At 39.8% G+C, this 17,676-nt stretch overlaps 1 protein-coding gene across 1 annotated transcript in view; it reads left to right on the top strand.

Annotated features, from left to right (window-relative positions):
* The first annotated feature begins 2,286 nt into the window (after positions 1 to 2,286).
* LOC309564576 (claudin-10-like) overlaps positions 2,287 to 17,676 on the top strand; it is a 37,896-nt gene continuing 22,506 nt past the window's right edge. Inside the window, exons 1-2 of the mRNA XM_082269220.1 lie at positions 2,287 to 2,689; positions 14,822 to 14,983. Coding sequence (XP_082125346.1) covers positions 2,470 to 2,689; positions 14,822 to 14,983 — 382 coding nt within the window. The 5' untranslated portion in view covers positions 2,287 to 2,469. The remainder of the gene's footprint in view (positions 2,690 to 14,821; positions 14,984 to 17,676) is intronic.

Below are 17,676 nucleotides of genomic sequence, written 5' to 3'. Positions count from 1 at the left end.
GTGGACGATGCAGTCTTCAGTCAGGGTGAGGTGGGGGGGGGGTAGGAGTAGCAGGGGAGTAGCTTGCCATCCTAGGCTACAGGGCTGTGGATACAAGGGTGGATACATAGGATGTTACAAGAGAAAGGAGCCACCATGAACAGATCACATAATTGGACTCCTCTGTTGATTTTGCTATTTATTTTTTTGCTCACTTATTTTAATTTTCCTCTACTGACTTAGGAGTCCCAAGGCACATCACTGTATTTAATAAATGTGCTGTATATTTATTTTTATTTTAAGTAGTGGTATATATGTAATAAGACCATACCACTGCTTGTAAATGCCCCTCCCCCATTCTATATATATCTGCAGTAAGAACTTTGAAAGGCCATTTCTAAAAATCTTTGCATTTTGCTATTTTCTCTAAGTTAAAGAAGTATTTATTTTTCCAGACAGGTTAAGTTACACCGCCTTCTAGTCGCTAATTAACTTGTTAATGTGCTAGTTCTAGGATCATTAGTCAACAGGAATCCATAAAAAAGATTTATATGACAGCCCACCTTTAACTCTAACTTGCATCGCACTGGAGGGCATATAAGACGCAGGAATGTACATATATGTGCAAAGTTCTATCTATTAAAAATACAATTTTACATAACATTGACATTTTCAGACGAAAACTGTAGTAATTAAACGAAAATCTGACATTTTGTTCACATACGATAAAAATTTTATAGCCTGCACATCCAGTTATTGTCGTACAAAAATCCGTAATCAGCTGTCGAAAGCACTATACTAACAATCTGAAAATCGTCAGATCATTAGTCGGACAAAATTTTACTTCCGATTTTCTTATCGTGTGTGCGGGCCTTAAGTTTAAGAGCAATTGGTATTACTGAAATTAGATGTCTCAACCCCTCCAACCAATCTCACAAGTAAAAGATGCCGGTTGCTCAGACTGCTACCCTTGTTAACCACCCAACAGCAAATCCATTCAAAAAGGTCTATACTTCAGCAGGATCTTCCAAAATGATAGCAGTTTATTGCCACATCAGGTTAAAATCCAACATATTAGACTGGCTGTCGAGTTTCAGCTATACTTGCTTTAGTCATAGCTGGGAAATAAATTAATTGCTGTAATTTTGGAAGGACCTGCTGTGGTGCTGACTTTTTATAGATGGAAGAGTAACTTGTTATCTTGAGGTTAAAGCTAACCTCCAGAAAGATTTAAAAAACAACTTACACATTAAATCAGCTCAGTAATCATTCATTTATTATTAAATGTATTTTATAAATGTAAGCATTTATAGCATTTTATAGTACCTACATTTTCTCTGGTATCAGCCATTTGCAGTCTACTGTACAAAGCTCAAATTGGGGGGAGAAGCAGCACACGGGTGTGAGCAGTGGCCAGCCCATGCTGATAGGAGGACAGAGTCTCACTGCCAGTCATAGGTAGGGGGGTGGGAAGAAGACCTGTAAGTGAATGGGAAGTTTCAGTAGAGCAAACTAAGGTCTCCTGTCCTGCCAGACGAGACTATGGTATGTAGAGTTTTGTAAATCTCAGGAGTTGATAGACAGAAATACAAATTTCTTGGCGGTTAAATTGCCTGTATTTTTTATGCTGTTATATAGTCTGATTATGACAAATTTTTGGGTTTAGTAAGAGAGCTCTGTAAGGTTTAGGGGCAGCCTAAAAATTAGGGTAAAATTAGAAGTTTGGCGACATAAGGATTACATAGTAAATAAATAAATATATACACTGTACATGTATCACAGGTCAATGTAGTGAAACAATTTATTTGCCACAGTCAGCTTCTACCTAAACATTTTTAAAGTATAAATTAAAAAAAAAAACATGAATAATACATTTATATGCTTTATTAATCTGCCACCAAACTGCCATCCAATTATGAAAGGACAAAATAAAACAATCATGCAACCAAAGCAATGCATTGTGTATTTAAAATGAATTGTCCTATACAATTTAATGGCTCTTGAACTGATGGATATATCTAAGAAAGGCAACACATTTTTTAGTACTTAGCAGCTTTTAAATGCACCATTTAGTCAAGCCATGGCTATTCCAGATGTCAATTAAGGAAGGACCCAAGATTCATAAGGGCTAATGAAAACAATACAGCCGTGAGAGGCATTAATCCAAGAAGTTGGCAGTAGCATGAAACCATGTGTGTGTTTTACATTCTGCCTGGAAATGAAGTGAATTAATTAGGGAGGGCCACCTAGAGAACAAGGAGGGATTTTCATGACCATGACATTTGTGGACTGTTATTCCTTCTGGGACATTCTGTTGGACTGTCACCGTGTCAGTCTGTTTTCATTATAACTAAACTTTTTTTTCTTGATTGTTTCTTCTTCGAATCACATTTATCTGAACATCTATTTTTTTTTTATTAACAATTTCCCTTTTTGTTTTTTAACAAGTCTGTCCGTTTTAAATTTTCTGGTTTGATTTTGCGTGTCACCATGCCACACATGGCAACTGAGATTATAGCCTTTGTGCTCTCAGTGTCAGGATGGGTATTGGTAAGCTCTACTTTACCAACTGACTACTGGAAGGTCTCCAGTATTGATGGCACTGTCATCACTACTGCAACCTTCTGGTCCAACCTCTGGAAAACGTGTGTTACCGACTCAACTGGAGTCTCTAACTGTAAGGACTTCCCGTCTATGCTGGCCCTGGAAGGTAAGAACCAAAGACCCTTTGGCTGGAGCTTGTGTAAAGCTTAGGTGGGATTGTTTTAATTTACCATTGCATTAGAAAACCATGTGGCAATGCATGTCAGTGGGATATTTACATTAACATATTATATAGACCAAAAGTCATAGGTAGCTGCATTATGTGCAAAAAGCTTAAATAGAATTCATGATGATGATAGTGTAGTGTAGTAATGTATTCCACACTGCCAAGGAAAACAGATAAATAGTCCTATGTTCGCATTTTAAGATGTTTTCATCTTCATAGGGATTATGCTCAAGAGTAAACATTTGCACTTATACAAATTAAAGGACTGCTTAATTGTTTGAGCATAGAGTTGATTTCAGTCTACAGTATGTCCCCTACCACTCCAAGGTCCTGCCATATTTACTCCCTTTGCCTAAGTGTAGGAACTTTTCAACCAACATCTCCTATAATAGGTAGTGGGATCCCAAGGCTGACTTGAACTACAACTACAATCTGGGGCTCAAAGTTTAGTAAAGGGAAAGCACACAGCTGAGTGACGTTCACTGCCTCCACCATTTTGAAAGTCATGAGATGGAATTTAAATTTTAATGTCTAGGATTGACCTTATATTATATGGTTTTGGTAAATCTAAAGGAAAGTTGAACAAGAAAATTGTATAGTGTATGGCCTGCCTTACATTGATTAGCTACTATTTTTTCAAAGAGGTTTTCCAGATAGCCAACCTAAATTAATAGAGGGCTCCACCCTAAGCTGATTTCTTTGTTACTTTAGTTTTCATTTTTCTCTCTGTTGATTTTTTAAACCTAATATCCTGTTTCCCCCTCTTTCTAATTACTGCTTCTCTTCTTGTTCTCATTGCAGCTTTCCTGATTTTCTATCACCTGGCCGTACCTGTAGATTTTTTAATCTTTATTTATTGTCACAGAAAGATGGTACACAAGCACATTTCACAATGACAGGTATAGGAACTGTAACGTTAAGAGATTATAAACAGTGTTGATGTTAGATACACTGTTTTCTAATAATATAAGGCCCGTTTGTCTTAGGATCAACATCTGGGAAGTATGGGTTATGTTTCTATCTGCCATTTTCCCTATTCTATTTCCTCATTGCTGCATTCCTTTTTGCCTTTAATGCTACCCACCCTTGTCCTTTTTGTTGCATTTCCCCATGTCCTCAATGCTGCATTCCTCTCTGTCCTTAATGTTGCACCCCCTTTGTACTCAGTGCTGCATTTCCCCTTGTTCTCATTGATCTTTTTTTTTTCTTATCCCCAATGCTAAATCTTCCCTTATCCTCAGGTATGCACCCCCCTTGTCCTCAGTACTGCATTATTCTTTGTCCTCAGTGTTGGATTCCACCTTGCCCTTAGTACTACATTCCCACTTGTCCCCAGTACTGCATTTGTCCTTGTCCTCAGTGTTGCATGTCCGCTGTATATTCTGTGCTGCATTCCTCCTTGCCCTTAGCCCTGCAATCCCTCCTTGCCCTCAGTGCTGCAATTCCTTCTTGTCCTCAGTGCTGTAATCCTCCTTGTCCTCAGTGCTGTAATCCTCCTTGTCTTCAGTGCTGCATTGCTTCTTGCCCTCTGTGCTGTAATCCTCCTTATCCTCAGTGCTGTAATCCTCCTTGCCCTCAGTGCTGCAATTCCTCCTTGTCCTCAGAGCTGTAATCCTCCTTGCCATCAATGCTGTATTCCTCATTGTTTCAGTGCTGTAATCCTCCTTGCCCTCAGTGCTGTAATCCTCCTTGACTTCAGTGCTGTACTCCTCCTTGTCTTCAGTGCTGTAATCCTCCCTGCCTTCAGTGCTGTAATCCTCCTTGTCCTCAGTGCTGTAATTCTCCTTGTCCTCAGTGCTGTAATACTCTTTGCCCTCAGTGCTGTAATCCTCCTTGTCCTCAGTGCTGTAATCCTCCTTGTCCTCAGTGCTGTAATCCTCCTTGTCCTCAGTGCTGTAATCCTCCTTGTCCTCAGTGCTGTAATCCTCATTGTCTTCAGTGCTGTAATCCTCCTTGCCCTCAGTGCTGTAATCCTCATTGTCTTCAGTGCTGTAATCCTCCTTGCCCTCAGTGCTGTAATCCTCATTGTCTTCAGTGCTGTAATCCTCCTTGCCCTCAGTGCTGTAATCCTCCTTGTCTTTAGAGCTGTAATCCTCCTTGATCTCAGTGCTGTACTCCTTCTTGTATTCAGTGCTGTAATCCTCCTTGTCTTCAGTGCTGTAATCCTTCTTGTCTTCAGTGCTGCAATCCTCCTTGCCTTCAGTGCTGTAATCCTCCTTGACCTCAGTGCTGTACTTCTCCTTGTCTTCAGTGCTGTAATCCTCCTTGCCCTTAGTGCTGCAATTCCTGCTTGACCTCAGTGCTGTACTCCTCCTTGTCTTCAGTGCTGTAATCCTCCTTGCCCTTAGTGCTGCAATTCCTCCTTGTCCTCAGTGCTATAATCCTCATTGTCCTCAGTGCTGTAATCCTCCTTGCCCTCAGTGCTGTAATCCTCCCTGCCCTCAGTGCTCTAATCCTCCTTGTCCTCAGTGCTGTAATCCTCCTTGTCCTCAGTGCTGTAATACTCCTTCTCCTCAGTGCTGTAATCCTCCTTACCCTCAGTGCTGTAATCCTCCTTGCCCTCAGTGCTGTAATCCTCATTGTCCTCAGTGCTGAATTGCTTCTTGCCCTCAGTGCTGTAATCCTCCTTGCCCTCAGTACTGTATTTGCTCATTGTCCTCAGTGCTGCATTTTTACTTTGTTTTCAGTGCTACATCCCCCTTGTCCTCAGTGCTGTAACTAAGTACCAGTATCAGACTGGTTAGCACAAGCTGGTAGACCCTCAATAATCTGTGGTCCACATTTTCCGAAACACAGCTTTAACAACTTCCGCCCTGCCTAACGTAGATTTACTGCGGCACTCTGCCGCTTACAGGCAAAGCAACGTAGACCTATGTCGCTCGCCTATGAGACTGTAGGGGGCGAGCACGCGCCATTGGCGGCGCACTCCCTCCCCTGCTCATTCCCTGGGGAGCCAGCGCGTGTGACCAGCGGCTCCGATGGCCGCCGGCCACTCGCAATCTCCCGCAGGAGAAGGAGAAAGACAGACGGCTGATGTAAACACAGACATCTGTCATTCTCCCTGAAGTAAGCACAGAGGCTATGCGATCCTGCTATATAGGATCGCATGTCTCTGTGGTTACTTCACTAGCCACGCCCCCTGACAGTTAGAATCACGCCCCTAGGGACACACTTAACCCCTTGATCACCAATAAAAGTAACCCCTGTTAAAAAATTTAGATTTTTAAATTTTTTTTGAGAATGTCATATACAAAAATGTGAAAAATATTATTTTTTCAAAATTGTCGCTATTTTTTTGTTTATAGCGCAAAAAAATAAAAATTGCACAGGTGATCAAATACCACAAAAAGAAAGCTCTGTTTGTGGGAAAAAAAAGGACGTAAATGTTATTTGGGTACAGAGTCGCACGACCGCGCAATTGTCCGTTAAAGTCACGCAGTGCCGAATCGCAAAATAGGGCCTGGTCATTGAGCAGTCAAATCCTCCAGGGCTAAAGTGGTTAAAAAATCGGGCTTCACATCAAACATCATATAAAATCTGCATTTTTGGGTGGTGGTAATTTTTTTTAGCAACAAATAAATGTGAAAATAATATTTATTCTTTATTATTATAAAAATTAAATTGAACCATGCCCTTCTGTACAAGCTTCACCCCTTGTGTCTTGTTATTACTTTAATAAAAACTACTGCTAGAACATACTATCATAGACAGAACGAGATCTATTTTTTAATGTTAAGCTGCGTTTTAACTGTATAGGCCAAAAATCAAAACGAAAAAATGGTTCCACGAATCATTTTGTACTAAACTGTAAGGGACCTGCATTTTTTTTATTAAAGTTAACCCTGATTTACTGCACTATGAGAGTTTCTCTCTTATATCTCAATCGGAATGATTGAATGACATATCGTGGGTAATTGAGGATATCGCCCAAAAAGGAAAGGAGTATATAGTTTACCAGTGCTGAGACCCGTATACATATATCCTGAAGTACTGCATATGGTTTGGAGATTATCGACAGATACAAGTATTATAGCCATTGGAGAAGACCAAGAGGTCCTATATGGTGAAAGATTGTACTTAAACGCTCATCTGAGTGAGAATGGAGGTGAGCGGCCATTAAACCTAATGCTGGATTGTTAGCTCATCTACTCATGCACCTGGCTGTCACCAATATTTTGACTTCACCTTTTTAATCACCTGATCTTTTAAAATGGACATTTGAGCACTTTATTTATTCACTGCAATCATCTTTTTATAGCCATTAATTTTTTTATGGACTTCTTAGCATTTTATCTATTCACGTTTTTGATTGGCACTTGGATATTTATTTATATATATATTATCTATTGAGATTCTCTGGATTTATATTACTTATCTCATTCTCATTATTCTCATTATATTTGCACATTTTTATTTTCTACTATTATTAGAAGTCGAATCACTACCACATTTTCCAGTTACTGGTATCTAATATTATACCACCACTTCTGCACCTATCACTTTATCACTTCAATATCATTATTTTTATTTATATATTCTTTCCACTATTCATCAATATTTGAGTGATTATTTTATTGTTTTTTTACCACATCTTGGATATTTATTGTGACTTTATCACGCTAGTTTTGACATATTTTTATATACATTTTTAATCATTAGAGTTTTTACATTTTGCATCTGTTACACTACACTGCGGATAGTGATTGTGATCTGATTTTAACACCGCATCATCTATTCCTCTTAATATTTGCTTCTTTGAGTCCAACATATTTATTTGTTTATTGGGTGGTCCATCACTTTAAAGGATCAGAGCGCTGATTCTCTTCATTTTCGTAAATTATTGTGGTATGTGGTGACACTACTGAATTAGCTGCTTAATCCGTGGTGTTCCACTTTAATTTCGTTTCTACATCTTTTTCATTCTTCACGTCTTATACCTACTGGTAATGCATAGGTTTACTCCTTTTATAAAAAATGGTTTAATGCTTCCTGAACTTTATAGAGCCTATTGGCCGTTCTCTAAATCTGTTTCACCCCCTCCTGCCTATAGTTCTTTTGTTGACTTTGAACTTTAATGTTCAGAGGTGGACAGAAGAGAAAACCAAAATAAGGAACAAGTTTTAGCTTGGCGTTGGCCCACAAGTGTCATCATGTTTATTACTGCCCTAATCTTCAGAGCCATCTGCTGAAATTGATGTGGTGCAAGCACAAACACAGTGCTTCATTACTTTGTGTTGAAATAAGCTTTCTAAAACTGCCGTACAATATAAGAGCTAATTGCAAATTATTTTAGTCTCAAATGACACAAATAAATAAAGCTCAGAAAATTAGACAGAAAATCAAATCTTTTTGAACTTTGAATGGGATTATTATTATTTCTGTGGATTGTTTCAATGTAGATTCAGGTGATTTTTCCAGTGTCCAGACAAAATGTTTGTTTAATGGAAGTCAGTGAGTCATTTAATAGGTCTGTTAATTTCTAACTGCAGCAAACATATCTATTTGTTTTATCTTCCTACTGTTTGAATGGCTTCTTTCGTACTGGACACCCAGCCATTACAGGACAGAAGTGACCAATAGACCTAAAACCCCAAGAAGAGCTATGAAATCTACAAATATACTTACCTGATGCAACAAATTCACTATGGACCCTGATGTAAAAAGTTATCAAAAAAAGGACAAGTGGTGCAAAGCTAATAGCACTAAATTAAAAGGTAGTCCATATAGTAGCCCTTGGGGCTATCATAAAGTCTTAGATGAATTCAGGGAACAGTTCATACGCTCAGGGCCAGCCTATTAGAGAGCGGAAGCGATCTCCAGACATGAAACAAAAGCAAAGAGAGAAAATAGGCGCCCCCGAGTAAAGACTGTAGTTTTAATTGGCAAACAATAGTAAAAAACGTACGTAAAACTTACATCAAGGTAAGTGATAGTAGGCAAGGTAGGTCCTTCCGGTGTCCGTATGGAGGCTTGGGGTCACCGCTGGGGGTCTGTTATCATCTCAGCTCTCCCTGTTCCTGTCCGGCAGGAAATGGAGGGTGTCACGGCCGTGAAACTGAGGCTTGGACCGCAGGATGGAACGCAGGCTGACCATGTTGGCCGTCCACAGGATCTTCTGGCGTGATGACTCTCGCCGGAAGATCCTGTGGAGGGCCAACACGGTCACCCTGCGTTCCATCCTGCGGTACTTCTGCTACCTGAGATCTAGCCATTGATTCTCATGTTCCAGTTTTGCACATCTTGGTAGTGTCAGGTAGGAGATCGATGTCTCTCATTACAATTCACATGTTATCTTGGAAATTGGAATCTTAGGATTGGCCACCGTGCTCAACTGTTTTTTTTATTATTAATAATTTATGTTGTCACAGAACATTCAGAGACAAACATATATATGCCTGTATGAGTTTTCGGTAACATGTTTGTATTATTCCCAAAAGGGTGAAAGATCATCAGTAGTAAACTAATAATATTCCACAGTCTTCTCACTGAAGACAACACACCGTAAATCCACCACCAAAGTGAAAGTGCATGTCCTACTCCCGGACCTAATTGCCAATCATTCTCATGACTGGCAATGGCGCTTAATGATGATCAATTCCACCTTGGAATTTCAAGGAAAACCTCCAACGCTTATCAAATTCTCATTTTAGTAAACACATGCAGAAGAAAAAGAGAAATTCCTCCAATGGTGTATAACTTCAAATCACAAGCTTTTTATTAAAAGAAATTCACTCACATTTAAAATCATACATAATTCACCCATAACATATGGATGGCATCAGGCAACACTCTATAGTGGTCTATGGGTTAATTTATTTTATTAAAAAGATGAATTAATGAACAGAGCGTAATCAATATTATATTACCACCTAAGCTTACTACGAGGAATTGCAATAAACGTTTTCTGTGGTGCTTTAAACAAAACCTACACTTTTCTTAAAAAATGTTTTTAACCCCAATAATTGCCGCATGAGCCATTTTGCAATTATTGTTATTTAAAATTACGTTTCTATTTTAACATGTAAGCACTTATTATTTACAAAAGCATGTATGAAAACTTATAATGATTTAAATAAATGAGAAAAATAAAATGATTTACTAATGTGAAAAGCAATGTGGAATAAAGTAAATTACAATTCACTGCAAGCATTCAATTGAGGGAAGATCTGTTTTTCTGCTCCTAATTTTCCTGCATATAACTGGATGTTTTAAGTGAATGTGAGTTCCATTGACTTCACTTTATTCCAAAATCCTGTTTAATAACGTTTTCGTAACATGACAGCTACAGTACTTACTGTATGTGGTAAATGATCAGTACAATAAAACCTTTAACCACTTCTGGACCGGAAGGTTTTGCCCCTTAAAGCCTCGTACACACGATCAGATTATTGGACGAATTTTCTTAAATTTTTTTTGTGCATGCTAGTCTCATATGGAAAGTGAAGAGGTTACTTTCATACTTTCAAATTGTCGTACGACAGAATTCAACTTCAGAAGTGATGTCATGTGTTGAATTGTTTTGTATGTATTCTTTCGTTTCTGAGCATGCCAAGTCTTGCTCTTATGATTTTTTTCAGAGGAAAACTGTACTAATTAAACGAAAATCGGACATTTCACGTACGATAACAATTTTATAACCTGCACATCTAGTTTTTGTCGTACGAAAATCCGTAATCGGCTGTCGAAAGCACTATACTAACAATCCAAAAATCGGCAGATCGTTCGTCAAATGAAATTTTACTTCCGATTTTCTTATCGTGTGTACGGGCCTTTAATGACCAGGCCATGTTTTGCGATTTGGCACTGCGTTACTTTAACAGACAATTGCGCAGTGGTGCGACGCTGTACCCAAATAAAATTGATGACCTTTTTTTTTTCCCTCAAATAGCGCTTTCTTTTGGTGGTATTTGATCACCTCAGCGATTTTTATTTTTTGCGCTATAAACAAAAGAAGAGCGAAAATTCTGAATGCTATATAACATTCCCAATAAAAAAAAATGTAAAAATCAAATTTTTTCATAATTTTAGGCCAATTTGTATTCTTATACGTATTTTTGGTAAAAAAAAAATCCCAGTAAGTGTATTTTGATTGGTTTGCGCAAAAGTTATCACATCTACAAACTAGGGGAAAGATTTATGTCAGTTTTACTTATTTATTTATTTTTTTACTAGTAATGCCGGCAAATAGCGATTTTGAGAGGGACTGCGACATTGTGGTGGACAGATCGGACCCCTAACTTAAATATATTTTTACTTTTGGGGGGACCAGTGACATTGCTACAGTAATTAGTGTTAAAAATATGTACTGTTACTGTAATATTGACACTGGCAGGAAAGGGGTTAACCCAGGGGCGATCAAAAGGTTAAGTTTGAGCCTAGGGCAGTGTTTTCTACTTGTGAGCGGGATGGGCTTGTGGAATCAACACAGAGACCTGTGATCCTAAATAGGAGGATCACAGGCGCTCTGTGTTCATTCCAGAGAACAACATTCTGCTGTGTTTACAACAACTGACTGTCGTTCTCTCTCAGCGGGGAGCGATTGCGGGTGCCCGGCCGCAATCGCGGACGCCGGTCCCGTGGATCGACTTCCCCGCTTCCTTATTGGAAATCACCCCCTAGGTACACATTTAACCCTTTGATCGCCCCTGGTGTTAACCCCTTCCCTGCCAGTATCATTATTACAGTAACAGTGCATATTTTTAGCACTGATTACTGTAGTAATGTCCCTGAACCCCCCCCCCCCCGAAAGTGTAAAAAATGTTAGTTAGGGGTCCGATCTGTCCGCCACAATGTTGCAGTCCCGTTAAAAATCGCAGTTCGCCACCATTACCAGTAAAAAAAAAAAAAAAATGACATAAATCTTTACCCTAGATTGTAGACTCGATAACTTTTGCGCAAACTAATCAAAATACACTTATTGGGATTTTTTTTTACCAAAAATGTGTGGCAAAATACAAATTGGCCAAAAATGATGAAAAAATTAGATTTTAAAATTTTTTTATTGGAAATGTTATATAGCAGAAAGTGAAAAATACTGTTTTTTTTTTTCAAAATTGTCGCTCTTTTTTTGTTTATAGCGCATGATCAAAAAACACAGAGGTAATCAAATACCACCAAAAGAAAGCCATGTTCGTGGGGAAAAAAAGGACATCAATTTTTCTGGGTACAGCGTCACATGACCGCGCAGCTGTCAGTTAAAATAACGCAGTGCCGAATCACAAAAGATGGCTTTGTCATTAAGGGGGCAAATCCTTCCGGTCCAGAAGTGGTTAATTAAAAAAATCGAAGTACCTTTTTCCTAAATGATATACAGCTGCTCATTACTTTTTCCCAGCCTTTCTGTACGGAAACATAAGCAGGAGGAGCTTCTAGTCTAGTACTGGTCACATGTTCAAAAAAAAACAGCCTTTGGGTTACAGAGTAGAAATAAATAATTAATATTATTAACCACTTGCCGACCGCCCACAGTATGTTTACTGCGGCAGTCAGCCCCTCCTGGGCAAAGCTCCCGCCCCCGCTCGTTCATGGCCATCCCCGCGCGTGTGACCGGCGGCTCCGATGTCCGCCGGTCACTCGCGATCTCCCGCTGGAGAGGGAGAAAGGCAGGCGGCTGATGTAAACAAAGCTGCCTGTCATTCTCCCTGGTGTAACTGCAGAAATCATACGATCCTGCTATGTAGTATCGTATGTCTCTGTGGTTACATCACAAGCCACGTCCCTTTACAGTTAGAATCATGCCCCTAGGGACAAACTTAACCCCTTGATCACTAATAATGTTACCCCTTCCCTGCCAGTGTCATTTTTACAGTAACAGTGCATATGTATAGCACTGATTACTGTAGTAATGTCGCTGGTACCCCCAAAAGTGTCAAAAATGTTAGTGAGGGGTCTGATCTATCCGCCGCAATGTCGCAGTCCCGGAAAAAAAATCGCAGATCGCCCCCATTACTAGTTAAAAAAAAATAAATAAAAATGACATAAATCTTTCCCTTAGTTAGTAAACACAATAACTTTTGCGCAAACCAATCAAAATATGCTTATTGCGATTTTTTACCAAAAATATGCAGCAGAAAACAAATTGGCCTAAAATGTAAAAAAATTTTGATTTTTACATTTTTTTGGGGGGAATTTCATATAAAAGAATGTGAAAAATATTGTTATATTTTCAAAATTGACGCTCTTTTTTTGTTTATAGCGCAAAAAATTAAAAATCCCACAGGTGATCAAATACCACCAAAAGAAAGCTCTGTCGACCGCGCAATTGTCCGTTAAAGTCACGCAGTGCTGAATCGCAAAATAGGCCCTGGTCTTTAAGCAGGAAAATCCTCCGGGGCTTAAGTGGTTAAATAGTTTTAAATTGTCATACAAATATATATCTGAAATCAAGTCTTTATTATATTTTGGTCATAACATGGTGTGAGAGTATTTCTGCTAGCCACAGGCTGTTTCACACCCATCCAGCCTGTGTCTTAGAATACCAGGGAGGTAAAGCCTCCATTATTCTACATGTTATATCCTGCCCCTATTGTGCTTGGCTGGTTGGTGGGCATGGAGGAAAAGGAGGGAGGGGGTGGTCTTTCATTTTCCACTGTGTATACGCCTACATGTGTGACTCTGTAGTCACAAGGGCTGCTAAGATGTGATAGGGAGTCCAGTTCCTTTTAATTGTAAATAATGTGATTTCCCTGAAATGACGTTCATGTGCTTTCCAGACAAGGTTTAGATCTGGGTCAAGGCGCCTGATGTATAGTCTATGTTATTACTGTGGAAGGTCCCATGAGTCGTTATAGGCGTAACCTATTATTCAGTGCTTCTCAATGGTAAATTATTTCTATATAGTCTGTGAGAAATAAACTGAGATCAGATAATTTCTGAGCAATTGCACTGTGACTTGTGTCTATTTGTTCGGAAAGGGTCTCCAGGCCTGCTGAGATGGAGGGGGTCAACCAGGTCAGGTCAACAAGTCTACATATCACTGAGAGCCAACAGGGAGGAAATGCTCAGCATTAAAAACTCACTGAAAACTGAGCATGTGCAGAGCTGCCAACACTGTTCTGCAAAATCCCTAGCTGCAAAGGGGTCACGATCAAAAAGGGGGGTTAGGGAACAGCAGGATCAACCAGGTTTTAGAATACAGAAAACAAATCCCATAGTGACAGAGTGAGTATGAACAGCATGTATTAGACCATTTATTGATGTTTTTTTTTATTATGTGGGTTTAATGACACTTTAGGCACTATAGTACCTCTGGAAACTCTTTTAAACCCAAGAATCAAATGTAATACATTGCATTTTACAGTCCTAAATGTGGTGGCTGCATTCGTTTTCCTTTTTTTTTTTCAGGCTAACAACATTTTTGGCAAAAACAGAGAAGATATATTTATCTTGCCAGACAGAAATGCCATGTCCTTGTCCTTGTGAGCTTTACCAATGACTATCTCTCTTTAAACTACTAATTGCTCTACTTTCCATGTAATGGAGACGAAGCGATAAGGACATGCTTGGAGTCCATATCATGAGAGCAGCCTAGGAGCTATAATGGCTACCTCCATAGATACAGTGGAGGAGTGATGTGGCATCCCAGGGACAGAAAGTGTGTTATTTGCAGAATTATTAGGTGAAAATAAAGCAAATGAAGCTTGTTAAAATAAGAAAAACAAATGCAGCCACGACTCCAAGCACTTGTAATCTGCATTATATTAAATTTTTGGTTTTGTGCATAGATACACTTTAAACTTTTGCTTAGTGTGAATTCATTTCTGAAACAGTTCCTCTTTTTTATATGTCACTGCTGATTATAAAAAAAAAAGAAAAAAAATCTTGGCTGATACACCCAAACTGCTTGTTTTAGTCTACAATAGCGTTTCCATGAAGCTGCAAAGGTGTGTAAGTTAAATATCTCTTTGAATAGCAACTGGCATTTTCACATACAGTACATATTTGTATAGTTATTATTCTTGGCTACATTATATTTGATTGTATCATGGCAGAGATAAATATAGAAATAATAACTATGAAATTCATTGTGAGCCATGTGAAAATAATATATTTGCATTATTATTTTTTCCCTAGGGTATATCCAAGCCTGTCGTGGTTTGATGATAGCAGCAGTCAGTCTGGGATTTTTTGGTTCGATATTTGTACTTGTTGGGATGAAATGCACCAAAATTGGAGGCTCAGAAGACACCAAAGGAAAACTCACCTTCTTCTCTGGCCTGCTCTACATACTCAGTGGTGAGCTCTATACAGAGTAAAGTCTGTGGTCACCTGGGCGCATCTTAAACATAGCTTTTGTATTAAATAATGTCAGAAGAATTACTTTGCTGCAGGCACAAACTGACCACACTGATTGCAAAAAATCGACCAAATCCTGCAGAAGTAGTCCTAAAACTTGCAAGATCTTGACTGCCAACTTTACAAGCTTTTCATTCTATGTCTAGGGAAGGAAAAAGAAGGGAGGACCAGGGAAAAACTGCCCTTTGGGGCCTTTCAAAGGGAGAGGAGGGACAGGTTGTATCCCCTTTGCTACTCCCATCCCCCCACCCACTAACAAGTGGTCGGCAGCATTTGGTGGAACCTACAGTAGTGAAATGTCCAGTCTGTCATCTTATATCTTTTGTCACATTAAGAAAACAAAAATCAACCCACTGTTCCAGGTGAGTATTGTAATCGAAATGGCTAGATGGACTGGGTGCTAGCCCTGGCTCACGTCTGTAAGCATGGGATCAAAGGAAAACAAATTGGCTGCACACCATCACTGATCCAACAGATTTTTTGAACATGTAATGGACTGCCACCAGAACAAGGACACAGACAAGGATGGAGGTGGCACATTTCATACTGACATTGTGCTTCTTTTGAATGTCAGTGTGAAATGCGTCATCCTCGTCTGTGTCCTTGTCGTGGTGGCAGTCCATTACATGTTCAATCCATCTTTTCGATCGGTGATGGTGTGCAGCCAATTTCTTTTTTTATCACATTAAATAATTGCTAGAGTGGAGGGAACATATCTAAGTCATCTTGCTATTGAAATGCCTTAAGGGCTAAGTTCACCTGAAAATGATTAGGTGAACTAACTCAAATATCCTGGATAGTGATGGGCTGGATGTTCGATGTTTGAGTCGAACGTGAGTTTGACTCGAACATCGGGTGTTCGTGTGTTCGCTGAACACACAAACACCCGGAGCGCTCGGCGGTAAGTTCACTTGCCGATGATCGCCCCATAATACACTGCGAGGTTAAGGACCAAAGCATGCACTTAACCTGCTTGCTTTGGCCAATCACAGCACAATGTCCTGTCAGAACCATGACCATGGCCAATACTATATAAGGCTGCTTCCAAGGCAACCGTGTATATTGTGTTAGGAGTGGAGATTAGGCAGGTAGTTAGGGGATTGTGTGTGTTCAGTCAGTTTAGTGCAGTCAGTGTAGTGTAGTGCTGTGCTGCTTCTTCTGTAACAAAAGTGTAGTGGTACCACTGAAGTGTTGGTGAAAACAACAGGCCTGTGTCCCCCCACTGATCCCTTTTTTTTCATTGATAAATATATTTAGTTTTTCCTTTTTTTGCAGCATCAGGTTATGTTGCTGCATTATTAGTACTCCCCCTTCTGTATGACAGGTGCTATTCCCTCAGCGTTAGCAGTAATTTTTTTGTGGCGCAGCAGCACTAATAATATTTAGGGCATAATTGCTGTCCCCCTTCTGTGTCACAGGTGCTATTCCTTCTGCTTCAGCAGTGGTTTCCTTTTTTTGTGGTGCAGCAGCACTAATAATATTTAGGGCATAATTGCTGTCCCCTCTTCTCCATCGCAGGTGCTATTCCTTCTTCCACTGCAGTGATTTTTTTGTGGTGCAGCAGCACTAATAATATTTAGGGCATAATTGCTGTCCCCCCTTCTGTATCGCAGGCGCTACTCCTTCTCCGTCAGCAGTGGTTTTTTTTTTTGGCTTTATTAATTTTTTTTTATTAAAAAAAAAAAAAAACTATGGTAAAACAGTTTATAGTGCACAAAGCACAAAAGTATTGCACCTAAGCACCATATTCACTTCCCACACTCTATAATAAAAAGTTATAAAAATCCCCCCCCCCCAAAAAAAAAATAAAAATAAAAAACATTAATAAAACGGTTTATAGTGCACCAAGCACAAAAGTATTGCACCAGGCACCCTATTTCCATCCAACACTCTAATAAAAAGTTATACAAGGAGAGGCAGATGCTCACAGGCCACTAAAAGAGGGCAAGCAGCTTCTGTGTCCACAGTGAAAAGTGGTGGTCACAGACATGGTGCATCATTTGCAGGTGGGGCACGCTTGTCCTTTTTTTCCAGTGCCGGCCGTGCTATTGAGCTACAACATGCAGAAGACTTGATAGAGTGAATAAACCGTCCTCATCCTCCTAGTCCTCTGTCTAGTTTGCCTTCCACCGCAGCTGAGCTGCCAAAGTGCCTATTCAACAGGCTCCTTGTCCACAGCTACTCCTTCCATAGCCCCACCATCATGCAGGAAGGAGTTACCTGAATTATTCGATCATAGTGTCAGCTACATGCTGCTGGAGGATGCGCAACCATTTGAATGCTCCAATGTTGGTTCCCAGGTTGAGTAAGGGAGTAACATGAGCCTAGAGAGAGGGGGTGCCAATGACAGACAAGAAACTAGCAGTCATGTTCCCCCAGCTGCAGCATACTGCCAAGTTTGCTTCACTGACGATGAAGGAGGGGATGATGAGGTCACTGATTGTACCTGGGTGCCTGAGAGAACAGAGGAGGAAAGTGAGGAAGGGGAACAGGCGCAACTCCAACGAGGCAGGATGTCCTCCAGGGGCCGGCTTAAAAGAGAAGCAAAGTATTTTTTTCCCTATTTATACTTACCTAGGTGGATGTAGCATCTTTCCCCCGGTGCCTCTGAACTGAGAACCGAGCGATTGAAC

This window comes from Pelophylax lessonae, assembly GCF_965119305.1.
Source record: "Pelophylax lessonae genome assembly, chromosome: 9".
Taxonomy (NCBI): domain Eukaryota; kingdom Metazoa; phylum Chordata; class Amphibia; order Anura; family Ranidae; genus Pelophylax; species Pelophylax lessonae.
Note: the sequence above shows the minus strand (reverse complement) of the source record. Positions and strands in the feature narration are given on the sequence as shown.